General features: G+C 39.5%; 1 protein-coding gene and 1 long non-coding RNA gene across 5 annotated transcripts in view; one reads left to right on the top strand and one right to left on the bottom strand.

The window, feature by feature from the left end:
- Positions 1-3,877: 3,877 nt before the first annotated feature.
- LOC122205819 lies at positions 3,878-4,649 on the bottom strand. 2 transcript variants are annotated; one of them, XR_006196280.1, is made up of 2 exons: positions 4,560-4,649; positions 3,878-4,256 (listed from the first exon to the last, which is right to left on the bottom strand). It is a non-coding gene; the product is annotated as an uncharacterized LOC122205819 (long non-coding RNA). The 2 variants fall into 2 exon arrangements; XR_006196281.1 differs by having other exon boundaries at positions 3,878-4,231; positions 4,560-4,647.
- NLK (nemo like kinase) overlaps positions 4,255-24,794 on the top strand; it is a 164,027-nt gene continuing 143,487 nt past the window's right edge. For all 3 annotated transcript variants that reach the window (XM_042914398.1, XM_042914397.1, XM_042914396.1), the window contains exon 1: positions 4,255-5,760. In XM_042914398.1, coding sequence (XP_042770332.1) covers positions 5,303-5,760 — 458 coding nt within the window. In that variant the 5' untranslated portion in view covers positions 4,255-5,302. The remainder of the gene's footprint in view (positions 5,761-24,794) is intronic.

Below are 24,794 nucleotides of genomic sequence, written 5' to 3'. Positions count from 1 at the left end.
GGCCGCGTGCCCTATGGAGCTGGCCACTCCCTAGCTTTGTGAGGTTGGGCAAGCTACTTTGGCTTCCTGACTCTACTTCTTCATTTGCAAAATGGAATTTAGTGATGATTTATCACATGAGATAACATGCGTCGAGCACCCAGCTCTGCTGAATGTGATTTGCTCCCATTGTAGTCCTCTAACAACACCCCCACCTCTCGCCCTAGCCCAAGTTCTACAAAGTCTCCACAGACAACTCAAGGGGGGAGCCAGTTCTTGGAAGAAAGGGAAGATCACCTCCCACTTCCTGCACATTCTATTCCTGCTTATGCATTCTGATGTCCTGCTTGCTTTTTTAGGCTCTAAGTGCTATCCTGCTGACTCACTTCCGACTTCTCGTTCATCATGCTCAGCTCCTGAAAATGGAACAGAATGGAAAGGGCCGGATATTATACTGTCTGGTGATGTGTTTAAGGGGAATTGAGTGTCTGTCAGGCCAGACCCACGTGGATGGAATGCTGGGGACATGAACTGAGCAGTGCCCAAAGTGTATTTCTCATCTGACACTTAGGACACGTTGCCTTGGATCGTAACACTAATAATAACCACCTCTCTTAGTGTCACTGATGAGGAGCCTGGCAGGCCCCAGGCTATGTGCTTTCTATAGTTGTCAATTTGAATCCTCACAACTGGAAAAATCAAGGATCTTCTCTATTTTATGAACAAGGAAATTCAGAGCAAGATAGGTTAAGGAACTTGCCCAAGATCACACAACAAGGGGCAGAGTAGGGAGTCAAATCCATGATCTAGGTCTGTGCTGTCTAATATGGTAACCACTGTCCACATGAGGCTATTGAGCACTTGAAATGTAACTAGTTTGACTGAGGAAATTGAATTTTCAATTCAATTGAGATGTGCTGTCAATGCAAAATATACACCAGATTTTGAAGACTTAGTATTAGAATATATATATATATATATATATATATATATATACACACACACACAAACTTCTTTGTATTGATTACATGTTTAACATGACAACATTTGGGATATATTGGGTTAAAGTATATTAAAAATAATTCTCCTTATCTCTCTTAGCTTTTTAAGTGACTTCTAGAATATTTAAAATTTCATGCGCAGCTCTCATATTTCTATTGGAGAGTTGATCTAAACCATGAACGTGAAATGGTTCCAAGCCAGTGATTTCTCGGTAGTTTTGGTAAAAATTTTTTAGCACAAATCCCCAATTTATGTATTCTTGTTTATTTATAAGTTATATACATGTACACTATATATTATGTACATTATAAAGCACTGACCAAATAGACATTTTAAAAGATGAAATAAAAATTAAGCAGAAATAGAAGTTGTACTAGTTCCTTCCCGGAGTCTAATGGCTCACTTTGTGCACCACAGGGAGTGTGCACACACCATTTTGGATATTCCTGCACTAGACTTAGAGCTCCTGAATGGCAGAGACCTTGTTAGGTCATGTATCTTGTGTCCCCCATTGTTGAACGTAGCATCATGCCTAGGTATAGTTGCTGCTCAATAAATGTTTGTGGCAGGAATAAATAGTTCTTCGTATGCAATCACTTTCTGGAGGACTGGATGTATTTCTTTATTTCACATGTATTGAGTGCTTTCTGGTGCTGCAAAGTACACAAGATTTAAGAAGACTCAGCCCTTTTCTTCTAGACCAATGCTTCTCAAACTTTACTGTGTGTAAGAATCACCTGGCAGGCTTATTAAACAGATTCTTGCCCACGAGATTTTGATTCAGTAGATCAGAGGTAGAACCTGAGACTTTGCATTTCTAAGAAGCTTCTAGTATACTACACTTTGAAGGAGACTGAAATGCATTGAGAAGTTGGAAAGGTATTCCAAATATTATGTGAGGGTGGGGACAAGGAAAGAGAATTAACATCATTGAACTTTTACTATTTGCCAAGAACTTTTAAATACATCACCTATATTATTATCTTCATATTCAGTTGAGGCAACTGAGACTCAGAAAAGTTACTTAAACTGCATAAGTCACAGAGCTAGTAAATGGCAGAGCTTGGATTGGTATCCACTACTCCTGCACTCAGTAAATTCATGCAACTCCTCATTAAGTGCCTTCACCTTTTAGACCCTGCCCCAGGAACTTGGCATGCAACACCGAGTGGGACAGACATGCTTTCTGGCATGGTCAAACTTAGTAAACAATTAAAATATAGAATTCTCATACACTGCTATGAGGGAGGCAGTGTAATGAAGATAGATAACAGAGATACATACTCTACAACAGACTCGGGAAAAACTTTCCAAAAAAAAAAAAAAAAGTAAAATGCATATGAAAAGTAAAATTCATCTGAACGATATATTAGAAGAGCGAAGGGTGGTTGGGGAGTGTTTGGGGCTGAAGATATTCATGAAGGTTTGGAAGCAACAAACCATTTGTGGAACTGAAAGTTCAGAATGTCTGAAGTATAGAGGAAGGAGGTGATAGATTAAGGTCATTGAGCAAGGGGCGAAGAAGGTCAAGTGGAACTATTATTGACTTTTTTCAAAGGTAGGGGCATAGTCAGGCTTGTGTTTTTAAAAGATTGCTATACTCTAAGTGGAGGATGAAATAGGGGTGTGCTAGCCTACAGGCAGGGAGATGAATTAGAGATGCTGGTGGCATAAATTGGGGTAATATTGTGGTAATTGGAGAAAGGGGGGTGTTAAGAAGTGTTTGAAAGTGTTAAAGACCTTTGGGGTGCTTGGGTGGCTCAGTCCATTAAGTCTTCAACTCTTGATTTCAGCTCAGGTCACCGTCTCGTAGTTGGTGGGACTGAACCCCAAGTTCAGGCTCTGACAGTGCAGAGCCTGCTTGGGATTCTCTCTCTCTCTCTCTCTCTCTCTGCCCCTCTCCAGTTTTTCTCTCTCAAAATAAATAAGCATTAAAAAAAGAAAAGTGTTTAAGACTTGCTGATTGATTCGAAGGGAAGGAGTGGGGCAGGCAAAGAGAAATCAAAGATGATCTCCAGGGTTCTGAGTGAAGATTTCATAAGGGCAAGGTTCTGTAAGCTTATTATTTCATATTTTAAAAGAAAAGTAAATTCAAATAAGTGAGGTTATGTGATAGCAAAAGGTTATTTTAGTAAGATTTCAATTTTCTAAAACTTAGAAAATACAGGAGAAAATTACGACCTTTGTTGTTAAGTTTATTATTCTTGTTGCTTTAATTTATATCTTGTATTTAATTTGTATTTAATTTAAGGAGAGCCTTATTATCCATGGAGAGTGGAGTTGTGAACGCTGGAGACAGCACCTCTTTTTGCCAAGATCAGAATCAACCATGGAGGACCAGCCATAGGCTATGAACTATCAGTCTACTGAGTTTCTTCTGTGACTGTCTTGTTGAGTAACCTTGGACCTTGAGTTTCGTTAGTTCGACATCCCTTTTTGCTCCCCCTATTTCTTCTCCACACTTGATGACTTAAAAAGGGATAGGATATGGCTCGTATCAAAGGACCATCTATGATTGGGACTCCGCCTTCTTCATCTCAGTCCCGCCCCCTTTCCCTAGACCACACCCCCTTTATTTGGCCCCGCCCCCAAAGAGGTCGCCGCTGATACGACAGTGAATTCTCCACAATCCTGACCTATAGGAGACATGAAGGGTGGGACCGAGATCAATCGTTTTTTCCATTTGTCAAATCTAGTGTCTATCTGGCCCCAGTCCCTTCCCACTTCATCTTCAAGCCAAGGATTGGTTGTTCTGTTCTTGGTCCCCGGCTCATGATTGGTTCTTTTATTCCACCCTCTCTTCCAGCTTTTGCGGGCGGGATTAGCACGCAGCTTCCTGCTCCTGCCAAAAAAATAAAAGAAGAAAAAGAAAAGAGGAGAGAGGCGAAAGAAAATGTCACGGAGATCTTTGGTTTTTAATTCGCTTTTAGTCTTGTCGGTCAGGCCAGACTCTGCCTTTTGATTGGTCTTTCTATCTGCCCATCCCGGATCGGGGGCGGGATTTCCCCAGGAGACCCACACCTTGTTGCCACTGGCCGAACAGTGCGCCTGTCTGAAGCTCCGGGCCCAGGATTGGAGGCAGACGCAGACAGGTGGGCGTGGATTGGCTAGGGCAGCCGGTCAGTGTGAGGCGGGGGCGGGGCCTCGGTGGCTGGTTGCGCGTGTCCGCCGCTGGCTCCGCTCTATCCGGCTTTGCTAGGGGAGGTGAGTCCGGCCGCGGCGGCACCGGCGGCTGAGGAGGAGGCGGCGGCTGAGGAGAAAGCGGCCGGCAGCGACTGAGGAGAAAGCGGCCGCGGGGACGGGAAGCCGGGTGGGGGGGAGGGGGGGAGACGGAGCAGCCTTGAGCCCTGCGGGGGCCGTCGCGCGGGGGGACCCACCCGCTCTCCCCCCCAACCCTCCTCAGCAGAAGCAGCCGGCGGCGGGGGCAGGAGTCAGCCCGCTTCCGACTGCACCCCGCCCGCCTCCCGGGGCTCCTATTCTTTGGCCCCGGGACCCTAACCTCATCCCGGGGCGGTTCCCTCTGTCTGGGCGTCCGAGTGCTGCCCACCTCTCTTTCATTCCTCCCTGCACCTCCTTACCTTCACTTTGCCCCGGTTCTCTTTCTCCTCTCCGTCCTGCCCTGTCGCCTGCTCTGCTCACCCTATCCCTCCTGCCTCCTTCCCTGGCTCTTTTCTCTTCTGGAAAGTTTAGTACCCCCCTCCAATCAGGTCAGCCTGACTAGGAGTGGGGGGAGATGTAGGAAGGCCTGAGAGTTCGAGGGGGGGGGGAAAGCTGGTTTCCCTGGAAATTTCCCCCCATCTTTTGAATTTGGGGTGGTTGGAATTTTTTAAAATTGTATTTTTGAGGAGGTGGTAGGTGTTTAGAAAAGGATGTGGGAATGGAAGGGGTAGATGAGTCAACCCTCTTACAAGATTCCAAGGGTGGCGTGTTTCCTGATCCTTTTCGTGCGTGGAGTTCAGGGGGTCGGGAGGTTTGGCCTTTATTCCCACATTCAAAGTTGGAACCTCCCCCCAATTAAGGATGGAGTTTTAGTACCCACTTGTGGCAGGAAACCTGGGGGGAAGGGGTCCCTTTTTCCTTTTTCTTTTCTTTTTCTTTTTTTCCTTTCTTTTCTTTTTTGGGCAATCCACACCCTTCCACACACGCTCACCCCGAAATTAAACACCAAGATCCTCTAACTTGTTTGGATTGACTGATGAAGACCTAAAGCCAGTTTCCGCTCCATGTTTTTTGAGGTGGAGTGAGTGGTTGTTCTTCATTTTTAAATGGCCAAATGACAGCTTGACCCAGTTTGCTTTCCAATCAAAGGGCATTTTTTTGAATGTCTCTTTGTGGCGCAAGAGCCAACGCAAAAATGATGGCGGCTTACAATGGCGGCACATCTGCAGCAGCAGCAGGTCACCACCACCACCATCACCACCACCTTCCACACCTCCCTCCTCCTCACCTTCACCACCACCACCACCCTCAACACCATCTTCATCCGGGGTCGGCGGCTGCTGTACACCCTGTCCAGCAGCATACCTCTTCGGCAGCTGCGGCGGCCGCAGCAGCGGCCGCAGCTGCGGCCATGTTAAACCCTGGGCAACAACAGCCATATTTCCCATCACCGGCACCGGGTCAGGCTCCTGGACCAGCTGCAGCAGCCCCAGCTCAGGTACAGGCTGCCGCAGCTGCCACAGTTAAGGCGCACCACCATCAACACTCGCATCATCCACAACAGCAGCTGGATATTGAGCCGGATAGACCTATTGGATATGGAGCCTTTGGTGTTGTCTGGTGAGTATCCACAGAAAAACACGACTTCTCGTGGTTTCTTCTCACGTTGAGGTTGGGCGAGCCATCCGCCATGGCTTCCACCATGGTGACCAACCGCGGAGCGACTCAGCTGTAGGAAGCCACCGCCACCGGTGAAGAGGCCCAACGTGTTGGCTGTCCGAGTTTGTGCTTTTGAGTCCTGGCGCGTTTTGGTAGAACGCCCTCTGATGAGTAACACACGTTTGCCGTCTACCAGACTTTCTGTTTAGAACCTAACCGAGCCACCGGATGTAGGATCAATAGATGAATGTGTGAAGCGTGTATCCCGACAGACCTTGGTCATCTCTTAGGTTTGATTTAGTTTGAATCGGTTGCCTGATTGCAGCGGATGTCACCAGTGACCCCACCTTTGATTCCTTAATCTTAGTCTTGTCATTGGGTTAGACTTTGCATAACTACTTTGATGTCCCTTTTTGTCTTTTCATTCTTTGATTTGTAATCTTGATCCCCAGAAGGAAGATAGAGTTCATACTTGAACCAGTTAAGCCCTTGCTTGAGTGGTTTATTTTAAACCCTAAAGCTGCAGTTGGGAAGTATGTAGCTTTAGCTTTTTTGATAAGAATGCATTAAATATAGCATCACACATGAGTACCACAAATGAGGTCAGTAGACTGTAGCTATGCCGTGGCCCACATTCAGTGTAATGTTTTAGTGTCGTTTAGTGTCATTTAGTGCCTCTTAAGTTGCTGTTATCCCTTGGTTGGTTGCTGTAGTAGGAAGTATACTTTTCAAACATAGGAAACTGCTCTACTTTTGCTAGTGCTAGGATGTTTGAAAAAGTCTAAGCGCTTCTTAGATGCAACATTTTGTCTATTTACTCTTCTTAGGAAGATTAGTAGTTTGTAATAAAATGAATTTATCGTTGTAGGCCCTGTTGCTGTCAAAACTAGAACAAACAGAATTTTTTCTCAAGGATTAAGTATTCTGGTGTGGACAGATGAATTGATGTTTTCAGTGCGTTCAAAAATAGATGGTTGTTAATGTCTAGAAAAGCCCCCATCACTACAGGAAAATGAACTCTTTGGAACTAGCCTGGTAAATGTCTCCTTTTGTCATTGTTTTTCACGGTATAATTGACGTGAGAATCATGTTTGCATTGTATCTGGTCATCTTTATTTATAGTTCACATTTTATAATCTAGGCTACTAAGTGATCTGTTTTTTTTAAACTAGTAGGGTCCAGTGTTTTCCCAGCCAGCTCTCCAAGGAGGTTGCTGCTGCAGTGCTCCCTTCTCCAAGGTGTATGCGATTCCTGGTGGGAAAGAGTGTAGCCAGTAATGGTGTCTCTTCAGTCGCTCTGCTCAGGGACCGGTCTGCTCCTGCCTTCTCTTTCGTATCCTGTCCCCACGGATTGCACCGTATCCTATCCCCAGGGATTGCACCGTGAACTTCCATTCCTTGCCTAACCCTTGAGGATTTCAGAGGTGTGGGACCTGGGGGGGCAGGGTGTGTGGCCCGGGACAAGGTGGTTCCTTGCTTTAAATTTTGTCATTGATTTCCTGGACTTTGTTTGGATTTTCTTAGACCTGGATGCTCTCTCTTATTTAAACGTTGTATACAGTGTTAAGAACTAGAGATACTGAAAGGGAAGTGGATTGCAGCATTCTTGACTACATTCTAAAGACGGTTCTACATTTCTCTCAAATGGTGATGTGACTTGTAGAGTTTTCACTTCAAGTCAGGGCTAAAGGAAAAGATTTTTTTTTTTTAGGGGAGGAAGGTGAGGAACTGGGAATGCTGAAACATCTTCCATAGCAGACATTCTGGTAGAGGCTGTTCTGAGTTACATATGTATGAAAAACTGAATGTTTTTGATTTGAGTCCATTCTAGATTCTGTCATTGATTGAACGCCTTCTGTCACCGACAGAGTTGGCTGCCCGTACTTGATGAGTACCTCATTCTGTACACCATCTTCTATTGTATACCAGTTGTTTTGTGTTTGCCTTGTCTCACTACATTCGTAAGCCCCTCGAGGATACGGACTGTGCCTACCAGGGTACTTCTTTTCCTCCGCGGCACTTTGCACAGGGCTGTGGCATGTTCGCTGCTTGATTACTTGATTCCCCGGTCAGGTCCTTCTTTCTTTAACCAAGTTTGTCTGGTTAGCTGCATTGAGTGTTTCCAATCAGTTGTTACAAGTGAAGTACAATTCAGAATGAAAAAAAGGAAGAGTTCCAGGTGTGTGTTTTAGTATGCAAATGCTTTTCTGTTTTCATATTTACATATTGATGACCTGTTGTCTGAATTGCTTATTATATTTGGAACGTAACTGCCACGTGTATGACCTGGGTAAAGTTGTTAAAACTAGAGATTTGAATACCAGACCAGAGTGAATCGCACTAGTATTCTGAAACCCAAGCTACAGATATTAGTAAGATTTTTTACTTTTTAACTAACTAGACCAGAATTTTTTTTTAATTCAAAAAATATCTAATGAACCTGAAACTGTTTTCTAAAATGATTAAAATGGGACATAAAAATATTTTCCCATTGATACATCATTTGATTAAAACATATAACTACTTGGGCATCATAAGATTTACTTAGATTCAAATATATTAAAAAAAATTTTTTTTAATGTCTATTTATTTTTGAGAGGGAGGAGCAGAGAGAGAGGGAGACACAGAGTCTGAAGCAGGTTCCAGGCTCTGAGGTGTCATCACAGAGCCCGACTTGGGGCTCAAACTCACGAACCGCGAGATCATGACCTGAGCCAAAGTCGGACGCTTAACTGTGAGCCACCCAGGTGCCTCTCTAATATATTTAACGCATTTTGCAAGCATTTTTCTTCTGGCATCCCACACAAAAGGACACTGTATCTGCTCTCATATCTTTTTCTGAATATGCACCCCAAATTACTGACTGATGTCTGAAAACATTGCATGTAATTTTGAACAATATTGTTTCTCCTGTATGTAGACACACACAGCAAGATATTTGTGGAAGTGGTATAGCATTTTACCAGTCAGATTTATAACTGAACAGTTTAGTCTACCAGCCTTGATTTATCTCTGAGCTGAATTTAACTAGTGGAATAACTTATCAGTATTGGACAGTTGTGTAAAAGTAGTGAATTACCTATTTGCTTGCTGGTAAAGATGGTGCTTTGACAGTTCAATTAAGGTTTCATTAACGACTGTCTGCTGTGTTTTATCTCAAAGTAAGGGTTCCAGTTTACGTGGTAATATGGTCATGGGGTAGCCTGAGATACATTCATTCTAATGATAGAATGTTGTTCATGGGTCATCAAAGCATCATATATAATTTGACCTTCTTTATCACACGTCAAGGCTCCAAATGTCCATTTGGACATTTTCATAATGCAAAACTGAAACACAAAATAACCCACAAACGGAAACCTCAGTCATTTGGTGAGGATAATGTTAATATCTATTTGTTGGTAGTTCACATTTGCCAGAGGAAAGTGAATATGCAGTGCTTAAAATTGTGACAACCTCGGGACAAAGTATTACAGCATAAAGCTTCAGGGGCTTATGAAGTGCATATTTTTGAGAGTTGGAGGAAGTTGACCACATGAGGGAAGTTTGAAGACTGCTACACCCAGGCAGTTTGACATTGACAACCAGAAATTTTGATTGACTTAATGGCACATAGTGCCACCTTGATAATGAGTCTGGGAAAAGCTTCTACGTAGAATATTAGTAGTGTTTTGGTTTTTAACTGATGTGATTAATTGAAAGATCAAATACCTTGGGATTCATTTGGTCTGTTGCCTTTGTACTCCAAGTAAAGTTGGAGAAATTTGAATTTTATTATTCTAATTCTTTCAGCGAGTTACTTTTATGTAAGTCTTTCAAAACTTAAGCATCACTGTAGTGATACTTAGTTACTTACCAGCTGTGTCTCTTAAGTTGTTTAACCTCTCTATTCCTCATTATAAAATGAGGATAATAATAGCACCTCACCAAGGAGGATCGGTAAAAATGTGGTAATCTTTGTAAACCAATGATTACACTGTCTAGCATACAGTAAGCACTCAATGAAGGCTGTTTTTGTAGTTATTGTTGGTAGAAAAAACTGTTGTGTTAATGTATGCAGAAGTGGCTTCGTATATGGCCAGGTTTATCAAGTGAAATCACAACATGCGGACTATTTTTTGGAGGCATGACTTCAGATACCATAAAGTGTCCCCTTAGTTGTGCTATATGCTATATATGTGCTATTAATAATTTAAAACAAACACATTAAAATATATATAAAATACATGTTTGTGTGGACTTGGTAGGTGTTCTAGTCAGTTCATCTGCACTGTTTTAGAAAGTGTTCTGGATTTACATTGTGGGAAGGAAATTAATTTTTTCTCCTCAGAATGTAACAAATGAAGGACATCCTTATCGTCAAAGTTCAGCTTTAGTGGAAGCTCATTTTACTTGTGTTTGGATGAAAGAGTGTGAATTGCTAAAGAAGATCCTAGTGAGGTGGGGGAAATATGTGCGATTTAATGAAAAATTATTCAGTGTAAATCCTCATGCATGGCAGATACTGTCTAGCTTGCTCATCTTGTGAAAATTAGAGGTACCATTTTTTTTCTGATGTTTTCCGTGGTACTTTTTTACTCCTCAAACAGCCAACTTGAATTTAGAAAAATGGGGAATGCTTTGGGATATGTTTGGGGAAAATCCTGGAGTTATGTGCATCAGAAAGAGCATACTGAAGTGTATTCTGTTATTAACTGTGTTTTACAGGTTAAGAATTTGTAGTACTGAGAAGTTTTTCTAACAGCCAGGATTAACTGCCACAGCTGGATTCTTTGGGGTGGGGGGGGGGGGGGGGGCGCTGCTTTGTGAAAAGAGCTTTGAAGAAGCAGTGCCTGCACCATAAAAAGGAAACGGTTGCTCTTCTAGACATAACAAAGCATCCGTGTGAAACTAGAAATGTGGAAATCTATATTGTTAATTTTAACTACAAACGAACTTACTTTTAGAAACTGCAGGTTCATGGTCATAAAGTAGAGAAAGCAAAGAGAGAGAATAAAAGTAATACAGTCTAATGATACTGAACTGGTTTCTTGGTGATACAAACTCCATGGCATTGTGACATTGGAAGTCATTTTGTGGTTAGACTCCTGACAAGATTTTTCCAAATTATATTCAGAAACCAAAAATAAAACAAAACCACAACACAACAAAAGAACTCATTTGTTTTATTCACAACACAACAAAAGAAACTCGTTTTATTCTTGGGCAGAAATTTTATGTTACACCATTGATTATTAGCTTAGAAGGAAAGAAGATAAAGATATTTTATTAAGAAAAAAACATTTTAGAAAGAATTGCCTTTTCAAACTAGCTAAAACGGCAATATCCCTCAAACTCACATGCAACTTTTTTAGCCATCACTCAGTACCACTGGTGCATGTCCTGGAAAAGAAATGGGGGTAGATAAAGTTACTCTTCATATGCTTGCTAGAAGAAGAATATTTGCAAAATGTATTAACCGAATATATGTTTGAATCTAAGTTCTGGGGTTCCTGGAGCTTTACCCTCAAAGCATGGACAATTGTAGAAATGTTCCATGATATAAAAGGCTGTCCTCTAATGGAGTTCTGGAATATTTCATTATCTTCACAACTTGGAGTGTGAGAGTTTTCCCTGATTTCTGTATTGTAGAATTGAGTGACTATTCTTGGCGGTTTTTATTAGATTTGCTGATGTCCTACCAGTTCAAGAATCCATTGTTTACATAATGTATGTTTCTTTGTTATGCCGATCTGATTTCTTTGATGGAAATTGTCAAAGCCAAAGAAACTTTTCCATTTGTCATCCAACCAAATGGAAAGAAGTCACTGGGTAGAAGCTCTTTCATTATAAAGTTGTTTTGGGGTTTTACTTAAAAAAAAAAAAAAAAAAGTTTATTTGTTTATTTTGAGAGAGAGAGAGAGAGAAAGAGAATCTGAAGTCAGGCTCCACGGTGTCATGGCAGAGCCCGACACAGGGCTTCATCCCACCAATCATGAGATTATGACCTGAGCTAAAATCAAGAGTCCGATGCCCAACCTACTGAGCCACCCAGTTGCCCCTGGGTTTTACTTTTGATTCCCTGTGCATCCACAGTAGTCCAGTGAATTATTTGTTGATTGGGTCATCTAATGCAGATCAACAACGATTTCCTAACACAGTTTGTCAGTTTGATCCAATTGTTGCTTAGGGGTAATACAGAGAGTGCCTGAGACAACAGTTGTGATACTGTCAATAAGCATGTGACACATCATCATAGACTTAGTTGGTAGTTCTAAGGTACCTAGCCAGAAGACATTAGAAAAAATTTTAGCACTCTGGCATTATGAAAAGGAAACTAAGGAAACGATATTGAGTTGCACTTTAACAGTTAATTACAATGGTGTGAGTAGAGGGAGTGTGTACAGTGATGTCTGTCATTGATTATGATTGGCAGTCTTTATCTAAACCTAGTTTCATATCGGTGTTTTGAATTAGTTTGACTAATTGAATTATATCTACTATCAGAAGGTTTTGACATTGTTGGAACTCACTAGTCAGTGTGTTTTTTATTGTCAACCTGCTGCAGTGGACCAGAACTATTGTAGGTAATAATGAGGATATTTAATTCTACAAACAATTTTGCAAACTGTCAAGCTTCTGCTGTTATCTGTCCTGTGCTTGTACTGGGATACAGAGATGTTTAAGTCATGATGCTGCCCTGAAGGAGCTTACAGTTAAGTAAACAGTGTGCAAAATAATATATCCCTGCTTTCAGGGAGTCTTGATGGAGAGTTGAAACTAAATTTGAAATCATTAAATAAAAACATAAAGATGTATTTTCACTTGTTCTCACAGTAATATTTATTGGTTATTGACTATTTCCCAGGCCCTGTGCTGGATGTTAGGGATTTAAAGAAGATTATGATCTAGTGGGGGAGAGAGACTTGAAAATGGATGATTATAATTCATTGCCATCAATGCAGCAATAGAGATATTCCCTGCATATTATGGGAACATAGAGGAGGGATTTCTCTGGAAGGCATGAATGCTTTCTACAAGAGGTAATACCTCCACTGAGTTTTAAGAATAAGAGTCAGCTAATGATGAAGGGCATTCTAGATAGTTGGGCTTATATGCAGGAGACCGTAGGGCTGGAGTTGCTGAAATATAAAGTGTAGTGGGGAGGTGGGAGGTGATAGGGTGGAGGGAGACAAAGTAGAGCTAGACCCTAAAATTGGAGTGTTCTGCTGAAGAGATCCCACTGGTACTGGGAGAGGGGCAAAATCTTACTCTTTTCATGAGTAAAGCACATATATAAATATATAGCTTATCTATAGTATTAAAATTTCATGAGGAGTCTCGGGGAAAAATGTCTGAAAAGGCTCCTTTGGGGCGGGTAATGAAATAAAGTTGAAACACTGGGAATGGCAACTGTGGAAAGTTTTTAAGAGAGAGACTTGTTCAGATATTTATATCTATGTATATAAAAGAGTGGAGATAGCTGAGGCCTGAGCCTTGGGGAATGTTCTCAGTTGTAGGTGGAAGAAATTATTGGAGGCAAAACTAAAGGGCAGTCAGATAGGAAAATGTGTTCATAGTGATTGACTACTTGTGCATGGCAGAAGATTGTTAGGAAGATGGGAGTGATCTTTGGTGCAGATAAAAAAGTCAAAGAAAATGAGGGTGGAGAAAAGGCTATTGAATTTAGCAGGTAGAACACACACATTTGAGAATGTGTGTGTGATTTTTTTTTTCTCTCTCATGTATACATGAAATGTATATATTTGATTCTAAAGAATGTCTTAAATATTAGCAGCACTTTGTTTTATCATTAATAAAATTCTCCCAAATCCCAAGTTTTTATTTCTAGTTTAGTAAACCATAGAACTTGATGTTTATCATGTTCAAGGTGCCATTTCCTCGGGAAGAATTTTTTTAATGAGAGGGTAACAGAGTACTCAACTAAACTTGTTAGGAGACGAGATACTGGTCCTGCCTTGCTACCAACAACCCTATGACCTTGATGAAGTTATTTAAATTTTCTGGGTCTTTGGTTCCTCATTTATAAAATCCTATGTTTCCTAAGTTTCTCTAATACAATTGTGTCAATGTTTATAAAGCATCATGGCTTTGTTTTTGGGAAAGTCCAACCTGCTAGTGACCATATGACAACTTTTTTCAGGAGTACAGATGTTGGATAGCTTCTAAAATTGTTTAAAGGAAGAATGAGATAAATGTAACCCTATTCCCATGTGGTAACTTTCATGGAGTTTTCAAATTTAAAATTTCAGATTTTAAATGTGCAGCTGTTCAAGAGATTTATTTTCTTTCATTGACATTGGTAAGGATTGTACATATTTAGTTATGAAGAGCCTACCTATTTGCAAATGGGCAATCGATTCCTTCCTGAATGTAAATTTGATACTGTTTTTCTGGTAATACTTTACCTTTTACTGTTTTAGATTTTCTTGCTTTCCTAAATATTTGGAGTGATTTTTAAAATTTTAAATAAAATCTAATATTAAATATTTTGTCTTTTTGTGTGTGTGTGAGTAATCAGGTAAAATGATTTGGGAGTCAGTGCTTACATTAGCAAGTTGGTTTACAATGTTTTGTTTTTAGGAATCTCTTTTTAAATTCTGAATTTGGCTAGGGAATTTACTAGTTTGCAGATTAACCTCCCACAAAATGAGCTGTGTCACAGCTTTAAGGCCCTAGCCGTCTAGGGCAATTTACAATGCCCAGAGATAGAGCAGGAGCGTGCCTTCCTAAAGCTCTTCCACAATAGGAAGGGAGCATTTTCAGAGCCCTCAACAAACCAGCAGCACTATCCAGTAGATATATAATTTAAGCCACATATGTGATTTTAATGTTCTAGTGACCATATTAAAAAATGTGAAAAGAAACAGGTGAAATTAGTTTTAGTAATATATTTTTATTCCATGTATCCAAAGTATTGTAATTTCAACATGTTATTACTATAAAAATTATTAATTAGGTATTTTACATTCTTCCCCCCGCCCCGCCAAAGTGTACTGGCTACCTTATTGACCAGCACAGTTTTAGAGTCTCTTTGGCCTTTATTGTTGTATACTGATTTCTGAACCAATCGTCGTCTGTAGAGATAGGATTACTTTTGGAGCAATCAGGTCCACTCTGGACCTGGAGATGGAGTCAGTTATAAATGGGAGTGATGAATTCCAGCAATGGATGCTGGGAAGGCAGTCATTAATTACCAAGAATGCATTCATCTAACTTATATCAGACTCAGAAGATCTTGACCAGGTGCGTTCATAGAACAAAGTGGAATAATGTTCTCCATAGAGAAGTTGTCCTAACTGCCCTGAATTATTGGGAGTATTTTCCTTTTCTTTTCTGAACCCTTGTTTGCCTAAGGTAGCAGAAAGGTAAAATTGGTACCTGATCCTTGCCATGTTTGCTTTCCTTCCCGGTTAGATCAGATATCCCCCATTGATTTCTTTCCTCTCTCAGTGTTGTGGTTTTGTTATCTAGATAAAGTTCTCAAGTCTTGTTTTCAATTTAAATAGTATAAGGCTCAGTAGTGTCAGGCAGCAAACACCTAACAGGGGAATGGACAACACAGAAACTTTTTGTTTATCCTTTCCTTGACCTAAAATTCCTGCTCTGAGCTACAGAGAAAAGGTGAAGAGAGACATTTGAACAAATAGATAAAATTAGTCATTTGACCCAGATTGCAGCTATTTTTTTTTTTCTGTCTGCATGGATAAAAACCATCCTCCAATTTACATAAGCAGGTGATTTTTCTTACATGCTAATTTTCTTAATGTACCATGGCAGAGAGCTGTAGATTTGCAAATTGTGTAAGTAAATTGAAGTAAACCAGGTGACTTTATTTCACTTTATTATCTTACCAGTACAGAAGTACCCAAAGGGTGCAATTATCGGGTGATTATCTCATTGCACATCTAAGTTAACAGGCAGCCTGGTGCAAAGTTTTTTTTTTTCCCCCCCTTTCTTCTCCACTTCCCTCTCATTTTAGTTGTTTAAAATAGGAAACTATTGATTTCTGTATTTACCTTGACAGGGCTAAAAATTTAATAATACAGATGTGGGGAAAATTGAGCTTTATTCAGAGTAATCCAGAAGCCATAAAAATTGGCAAGTAATGTGGATACTGTGCAGAAAAAGGGACACATATATACTTGGTTTGGGTTTGAATCGCCTGAGAGAATTAGATGAGAACCTTCAACCATGTTTAATTGGTTGGCCTCTTCTGTTTTCCTTTTCCCAGGTTCTGCATGTTACAGTAATTGGGTTATTGTGAAGTTAACTGGGTGTGTATCAAAGCCAGTGTTCAAAATATTGATGTGTATTCTCTTAAAAATCAAAATAACTAATTACAAGTGTTTTAAAATAACATTTCAATATGTTAGAAATTTTAGAAAGGTACAACAGTTAGTTTTAGGGGCTCTTTTCCCAGAAGATTCCTGAGGACAAGTAATGTCAATCAATAAAGCACCTTCCTGGTATTAAAAGGGTATTTCCAAATAACAAATTCCAATATTAATCTTAGCAATTAATGCTTTTTAATTCCTCAGATGTGACAGTATTATTTACGTAGTGATATGTATGGAGATTAAATTATACTCCTTGTAGCTTTGAAGTAATGATTTTGAAATGAATCATAATTTTAAGCTAGCAAATTAAAAGTGTGGCCAGTCTTTTTATCCCAGTGCTTCCATATTCTTCCTTTTCGGTTTACAGAAAAGTAGTCCAGAAGAACTTTGAGAACAAAAGCAGTTAAAGAATGAGCAGAGGAGGACAGGATTTAAGTACAAAGGGACTGTATGGGTTGGTAGTTAAGAGCCAGTGCTATGATTACAGTCTGGATTTAAATCTTGACTCTGCCCTCTTCCTAGCTGTGGGCTAATTATTTAACCTCTGAGTGCCTCTTGGTCATAGTGTGTAAAATGGGGATAGTAATAGTGTATGTATTTCATAGGGGTTGTTCTATAGATTAAGTGAATCAAGGTATATGTAGTCATAGAACTGTGCTTGGCCCTATGTAAATATTGACTATCATTATTATTATTATTATTACCAGTTTGAGTGAAAAAATAGAGCCCCTTCTGAAAGCTTATTAATTTAGGGCAAATAACTAACAGCTTTTGTCGGGCTGTTGATAGGTCTTAGGTGTGTGACTACTGCAGAAATTTTTTTTTTTTTCTGATTAGCTCCAACAGTTTTTGAAAAATTCATTCAAGTTGTAGAATGCCTTCCAAATGTAAAATTGTCTTTAGCACATAAAAGGAAGGTTTTTCCTTTCTCTTTTCCCCCCCTTCTCTTTAACTTCCTCTTCCCACCCCATTATCAAAGTAATATGTTTATTATAGGAAACTTGAAAAATAACCTACAACTCAGATAGCCACTGACAGCATTTGGTGTATTTTTTCCCCCAACTATTTACCTGGAATGCGTGTGTTTGTAATATTATGAGTTGGAATCATGATTGCATTGGGTATTTACAATTTTGTATCCCGTTTGTTTCACTAACATTACAAAGATTTTGGCCTTATGGGGGGGGGGGGTGGTAGGACTAATTTTTTCATTCTCACAATCCTAGAGCTCTATCTTGAAAGGAACTAGACAGTTGGAGGATACTTTAGAATGCATCTAGAGTAACTGCCTCATTTTATAAACGGGAAAATTGAGACCCAGGGAAGCTAAGAGATTTGTTCAAGGTCACACAGCTAGTTAGAGGCTGAGCCAGAACCTTTGCTCTTTTGCTGCTTTACCAGTAATACCTGTTCACCTTAATGCCCATTGAAACTGGAGGAAGTGTTCTTGTAAAAGCAAAACAAAACAAATAAAAAACAAAAACTCTGTGAATGAAACCAAGAACAGTGCTTCTGAAAAAAAATAGAGTACTCCATTGGTTGCTTTTTGTGTGCCGGTGACTCTAAGGTTTCTGGTAAAAGTTTAATGTCATGAGCCACAAGCCTTTTGGTGGAAAACAACTCGATCTTTTCATGATAGATGTAATTATGTTGTATATTTGCCTTGAGAATATCATGTCCCCCTCTTTTATTTTTTGAAAAATTTTAAACCTCGGGGAATTGGAAAGAATTGTATAATGATATATACCCATAAACCATTCTTCTAGATTAACATTTTGTGACTTTTGCTTTATCTAGTTGGAGGCTATTTCTACAGAATTTGCTGAGATTGGGTTTTGATTAAATTTAGACTTACAGTGTTAAGAAATTTATGGTCACTGCATCAAGTTGCTTGCTGCTCCATGTATTAAGTTTTGTAAGCTCTCCCAACTAGAGAAGGAACTGGAGGTTTTCAAGCTTGTGACTTTTGGAATGCTATTTATTCTCCTAATACTTAAAAGAAAATTCAGTGTGAATCAAATGTGTAGCTGAAACATATACCAGTCAAAACTAGGCTTCAGGCAGGATAGAAATATTCCATTCTGCAAAGTTTTTCTTTTTTTGTGATATTTATCTCAGTTTGGGAGTAAAGGGACATTTTCACAATAACCTAATCTCTGGTTTCACAATTTTGTGACAGAGGACGTGATTGAGGATATTACATTGTTGAAGCTAAAATTTAAGTTGCTGTAGTTTTTTTTTTTTCCTAAGTAAATTACCCTGATAGTCACATGAGCTGATGATGCTGTGATTTGTGTCACCCAATTCACTGCTCTGTATTTTTCAGTAGCAAATAATTCCTTTGTTAAACTCATTTTCAGTAAATGAGCCATTGTTTCCCAAAGGGTAATGATTATTTCTATATACAGCACAAATCCCTAAGAAATAGATTTTAAAGTCTAAGATATTAGTGATTGGAAATGGTTAAAATCCTTGCTCTGTGTATATCAAGGCACAACTGTGTCTATGAATAGGGCAGCTGCTGTGTTTGCTCCCTCGGCTACAATATAAGATATTATGCTTACTAGAAACCAAGTGACAAGTCTTTAAAAGTGAAGTCTTTCGGTTTATGTGCAAAAAGCCGTTATTTTATTGAGTCTACCCAGTATTACATAGTTTCATAACGTAAACACCTAGAATGAAGTAGCTGGAGTTTTAAATCTAAATGGCTTGTGACAGGTAAGGAAATATATAGGCAGCAGATATTGGTTTACTTGGTACAGTTGATGTCAGTATCTGCAAATAAGTCATTGACTTCTTAAAGTACCTCAGCAGTAAAGACATTTAAAATAGGGACACTGTGATGTTTAACTGGTGTAGATGCTGAAGATCTGGTTATCAGCATGTATCAGCTTCTCTCTGTAGGTGGAAAAACTTTAAATAACTAGTTTTTAGCCCTTGATTTTTTTTTTCCTCTTAAAGTAGATGCTTGTTTCTTAGAAGACAAATCAAAATCATCTGTTTCTGTCTCGCTTCCCCTCTCGATGCTAATAAAAGCAAATGCTTATAAGCACTCTCTGACACATTTTCTACCCACTGATACACTGAAAATAATGAGTTTCGAAGGCTGGGGCCATGTCTCATTTGTATCTGCAGAGCGGAATATGGTCATGGGTGGGTACTTACTGTTCTTTGTTACATTGAAAGTTGCTAATGCTAAGTTTGATGGGATGGTGACTGTCACAAAGAAGAGTATCACTGACCCTTTTGCCATTATGTACAGTCCTACTTCCTCATGCAACACAGGAATTTTGATGAGGGAACACTTAGAGTGGCATTCAGACTACCCCTTGATGGTGATTTTGTTTTTTGTGGTGTTTGGATTTCTTTTTTTAAGAGTAAAGAGCCCTAATCTAAAAATAATATACGGTAACCAACTATCCCTCAAATAGTCCTTGTTTTGCTGCTGCTTTCTATAATCTACTTTTAAGTTAAGAATGCTTTTGAATTGTTTAGGTAAAATACATTCTCAGTACAGAACTGTGACCTCATGTTAGAAAAATAGAAACTATGTCTAAAGTCTCATCTCTTACATCAAAATACCAAAGCCCTCTGCGATGCTGGGAAAAAAAAAATGCATGCAGAAAAAAAAAATACAGGCAATTCTAAGCTCTACATTCTGTTCTATAAACTTATGAATAAATGACAGATTAGTATGTACGAGCCATCCTTTTTAAAATTAGTGAGAGGGGTGCCTGCATGGTTAAGTTGGTTAAGTGGCCCACTCTAGGTTTCAGCACAGGTCCTGATCTCATGGTTGTGCGATAAGACCCCATTTGGGCTCTGGGCTGTGCCGTGAAGCCTGCTTGAGATTCTCTCTCCCTCTGTGCCCTTCTTCCACGTGCGTGGGTGCGTGTTCTCTCTCTCTCTCTCTCTCTCTCTCTCTCTCAAAATAAACTTAAAAAAATAAAATTAGTGAGAAAGAATGGCTTATTTCAGTGGTGTGCTGGTATATGTTTCACAGGGTCTCTGGAAAATAAAATGGCCCTGGTTTGTAGGGGCTGCCCAGTTCCTGTGGTGTAAATACTCCTATAATGGCCAGTTTCAAGCAACCAATGTGAAGTCATCAACGCTTGAATTGGAAAAAGAAATATAGTAGCACACCATTATAAAGTATTTTTACCCTACAGATAAAGTAGATGTTAATCTTACAAGCATAAGTCATTTAAAATAATTAGGAAGCAATGATTTCTGAGTATTTGTTACCTTTCTTTTAGTAATGATTTATTTCATTCTAAGTTTGTATAATTTAACTTTTAATAATGCCTGTGTTTCACAGTCAGCTTGCAAAATGCCAGAAAATGTAATAATCTCTCAGGAGCCAGTATGAACCAGCTCTAGCACACCACTGGTTTATTAAATCTTTGTTGGGATGTTTAACTAGTGGTGGGGAGGGATGAAGTTGGGTCTGTATTCATCATGTACAAAAAGTCCCAAGTGGATTAAAGGTTTAAATGTAAAAAAAAAGAAAGCCAAAAAAAAAGAAGAAAATATGGATAACTATTTTTATCATCTTGGAGGGAAAGACTTATTACTTTGATGTCAAAGCAAGAAAAATATCAGATTTGTTTGTGTAGATATTTAAGATGTGTGTTTGGTAAAATACAACATAAAAAAGCCTAAAAGAAAAAAATACACAAGCCAGGGGAGAAATGGAGAAATATTGGCAACACGTATGAAAGACAAAAGTTAGTATCTTTTTTTTTTTTTTTTTTTTTTTTAAATTTATTTTTGGGACAGAGAGAGACAGAGCATGAACGGGGGAGGGGCAGAGAGAGAGGGAGACACAGAATCGGAAGCAGGCTCCAGGCTCCGAGCCGTCAGCCCAGAGCCTGACGCGGGGCTCGAACTCACGGACCGCGAGATCATGACCTGGCTGAAGTCGGACGCTTAACCGACTGCGCCACCCAGGCGCCCCAAAAGTTAGTATCTTTTAAAAAAATTGTTTTTTAATGTTTATTTATTAAAAAAAAATTTTTTTTAACGTTTATTTATTTTTGAGACAGAGAGAGACAGAGCATGAACGGGGGAGGGTCAGAGAGAGGGAGACACAGAATCTGAAGCAGGGTCCAGGCTCTGAGCTGTCAGCACAAAGCCTGACGCGGGGCTCGAACCCATGAACCGTGAGATCATGACCTGAGCCGAAGTTGGACGCTCAATCGACTGAGCCACCCAGGTGCCCCTAAAAGTTAGTGTCTTTAATACTTAAACAGCTTTTAAAATCTTGGGGCACCTGGGTGGCCCAGTCGGTTAAGTGTCCAACTTCGGCTCAGGTCATGATCTTACGGTTCATGGGTTCTAGCCCCGCGTCAGACTCTGCTGACAGCTCAGAGCCTGGAGCCTGCTTCGGACTCTCTCTCCCTCTCTCTCTGCCCCTCCCCCACTCATGCTCTGTCTCTCTCTCTCTCTCTCAAAATGAACATTAAAAAAAAAAAAGATCTTTTAAAATCAACAAGAAGTAAGGGTGAATACCCTAACTGAAAATGGGCAAAAGCTAGAGAATGGGCTATTTGCAGAAGAAATAAAATTGGTTTAAAAATATTTTTAAAAGACTCTCATTTTCATTAATAAAGAAATGCAGAAATAGGATATCACTCTTAACTTGTTAGATTGACATTTTAAAGTAAGTGATAACTCCTCCAGTTATTGCAGATGTAGTGAAGTAAACACTCTGAAACTTTTTTTTTTAATTTTTATTTTTTGAGAGAGAGAAGACGTGTGTGCATGAGCAAGCAGGAGAGGGATGGAGGGAGAGACTCCTAAGTAGACCCTATGCTCAGAGCAGAGCTCGACTGAGCCCTGATGTGGGGGCAAAACTTTTGATGACAGTGTAGATGGCTAGAGACTTCCTGGGAGAGGAGTTTCTCAAAATTGAATGCACACACCCTTTGTGTGAGAAATCATTGAGCTTATAGATGCAAAGATATATTTATAAGGAAAGCGACCTAAATGTCTGTGAATAGTAGACTAGTTATCTTTGAAAGATACTCACAATTTATTAAGTGAAAATCAGTGTCAAAGATTGTCACCTTAAAACAAAGAATTACTCATATGTTCCAGGAAAGTCTGGAAGGATATCTAGCACAATGATTATTTTAGTGAGGTAAGAGTGTAGCCGATTTTTACTTTGGATTTTATAATGACTTCTACTTGAAAGAAAACCTGAGTTCCTTATAAAGAATAACCCTAACAAGGTACACCATAGTGTCCCTCTTTTTTAGAGGAGGAAGCTACAGCTCAGAGAGATCTAAGTGACTTGCCCAAGGCTTCAGAGCTAATTAAGAGATACGTAAAAAGATATGTGATGAAGGTTATGAAGAATAATAAAGTATCCACAACGCAGCCTAAGGAATAGAACATAAAACCAACACTGTTGAAGCTGCCCTTAAACACCTCCCCATTCCATCTCTGTGCCTTATCTGCCCTGCCAAGAAGAAACAACTATCCTAAATTTTATTATTACCTGCTTTAAAAAAAATAGCTTTCTTGATAACTATAGGTCACATATAATTCACACATTTAAAGTGTCTACTTTAATGGTTTTAATATATTCATAGAGTACATTTTCATTTTCATTTTAGAACATTTTCGTTACCACCAAAAGAAGCATCATACCCATTAGCAACTCACTCTCTATTCCCTGTGCCCCTGGCAATCATTAATCTTTTGTTTCTGTAGATTTGCCTATCGTGGACATTTCATATAAATAGAATCATTCAATATATGTAGTCTTTTGTGATGGATTTCTTTCATCTAGCATGTTTTCAAGGTTCATCCTTTTTTATGCCTGATAATATTTCATTGTATGGATATACCACATTTTTCTTATCCAGTTAGATATTAGAATTGTCTCCACTTTTTTGGCTATTGCTTATGAACACTGTTCACGGTTCACTGTTGATGAACACTCATGTACAAGTTTTATGTGAACTTACGTTTTCATTTCTCTTGGGGGAATATACCTGGGAGTGGAATTGCTGGGTCACCTAGCATCTGGTAACTATGTTTAACTTTTTGAGAAACCATCGAACTATGTTCCACAGTGGCTGAACAATTTTACATTCCCACCAGCAATGGAAGAGGGTTCCAGTTTCTCCACATCCCTGTCACATCCCTGTCAATGCTTATTATCAGTCTTTTTTTTTTAATTTTTAAATTTAAAAAAATTTTTTTTTAGAGAGAGAGCAAGAGCACGCAAGTGGGGAGAGGGGCAGAGGGAGAGAGAACCTTAAGCAGGCTTCATACTCACTCAGTGCCGAGTCCAGTGCGGGGCTCAATCCCACAACCCTGGCATTGTGACTTTAGCCGAAGTCAAGAGTTGGACACCTAACCAACTGAGTTATCCAGGCACCTCCTGTCTTCTTGATTATAGGCATCTTAGTGTGAAGTGGTACCTCATTGTGGTTTTGATTTGTACTTCCCAGTAATATGATGTTGAGCATCTTTTCATGTGTTTGTTGGCTAATTGTATGTCATCTTTGGAGAAATATCTATTCAAGTCCTTTGCACATTTTTAAGTTGGGTTGTCTTCTTGTTGTTAAGTTCTGTTTTTGTATTCTAAAATTTTTTTTTCAACATTTATTTATTTTGGGGAGACAGAGTGTGAGCGGGGAGGGGTAAAGAGAGAGGGAGACACAGAATCCAAAGCAGGCTCCAGGCTCTGAGCTGTCAGCACACAGCCCAATGTGGGGCTCGAACCCATGAACCATGAGATCATGACCTGAGCTGAAGTCGGATGCTTAACTAACTGAGCCACCCAGGAGCCCAAGTTCTTTTTGTATTCTAGATGCCAGTCCCTTATTAGATATATGATTTACAGATATCTTCCTCCATTCTGTGGTTTGTCTTTTCAGTTTCTTGATGGTGTCCTTTAAAGCATAAAAATTATGGGGGTGCCTGGGTGGCTCAGTCAGTTAGAGGTCTGACTGTTTTGATTTCGGTCCAGGTTATATGATCTCACAATTGTGACATCGAGCCCCACATTGGGCTCCACATGAAGCATGGAGCCTGCTTGGGTTCTCTCTCTCCCTGTCTCTCTGCCCCTCCCCTGCTTGTGTGTGCTCTCCCTCTCAAAGTAAACATTAAAAAATAAACATAAAGATTTTTAATTTTGATGAAGTCCAGTTTATCTATTTTCTGTTGCTTGTACTTTCCCCTGAAAGTGGAAGGTATCATATCTGAGAACGTTTTACCTAACTCAGAATCATGAAGATCTACACCTGTATTCTCTTCTAAGAATTTTGTAGTTTTATTTATATTTAGGTTTGTGATCCCTTTTGAGTTAATTTTTGTATAATGTGAGGTAGGAGTACAGCTTCATTTTTTTGCATGTGGCTATCCAGTTGTCCCATCACTATTTGCTGGAAAGATTATTATTATTTCCCAATTGAATGGGAATGTTGAAAATCATTTGATCATCAGTGTAAGAGTTCATTTCTGGATTCTCAGTATTATTCCATTGACTTATAAATCTCTCCGTATGCCAGTACCACAATGTTGATTACTATACTATTGTAATAAGTTGCAAAATAGGGAAACGTGAGTCTTCCAACTTTGTTCTTTTTTAAGAGTGTTTTGGTTATTCTGGGTCCCTTGAATTTTCATATGAACTTTAGGA

Source organism: Panthera leo, chromosome E1 (assembly GCF_018350215.1).
Source record: "Panthera leo isolate Ple1 chromosome E1, P.leo_Ple1_pat1.1, whole genome shotgun sequence".
In the NCBI taxonomy this organism is placed as follows: domain Eukaryota; kingdom Metazoa; phylum Chordata; class Mammalia; order Carnivora; family Felidae; genus Panthera; species Panthera leo.
This window is presented reverse-complemented; position numbering and strand designations above follow the sequence as displayed.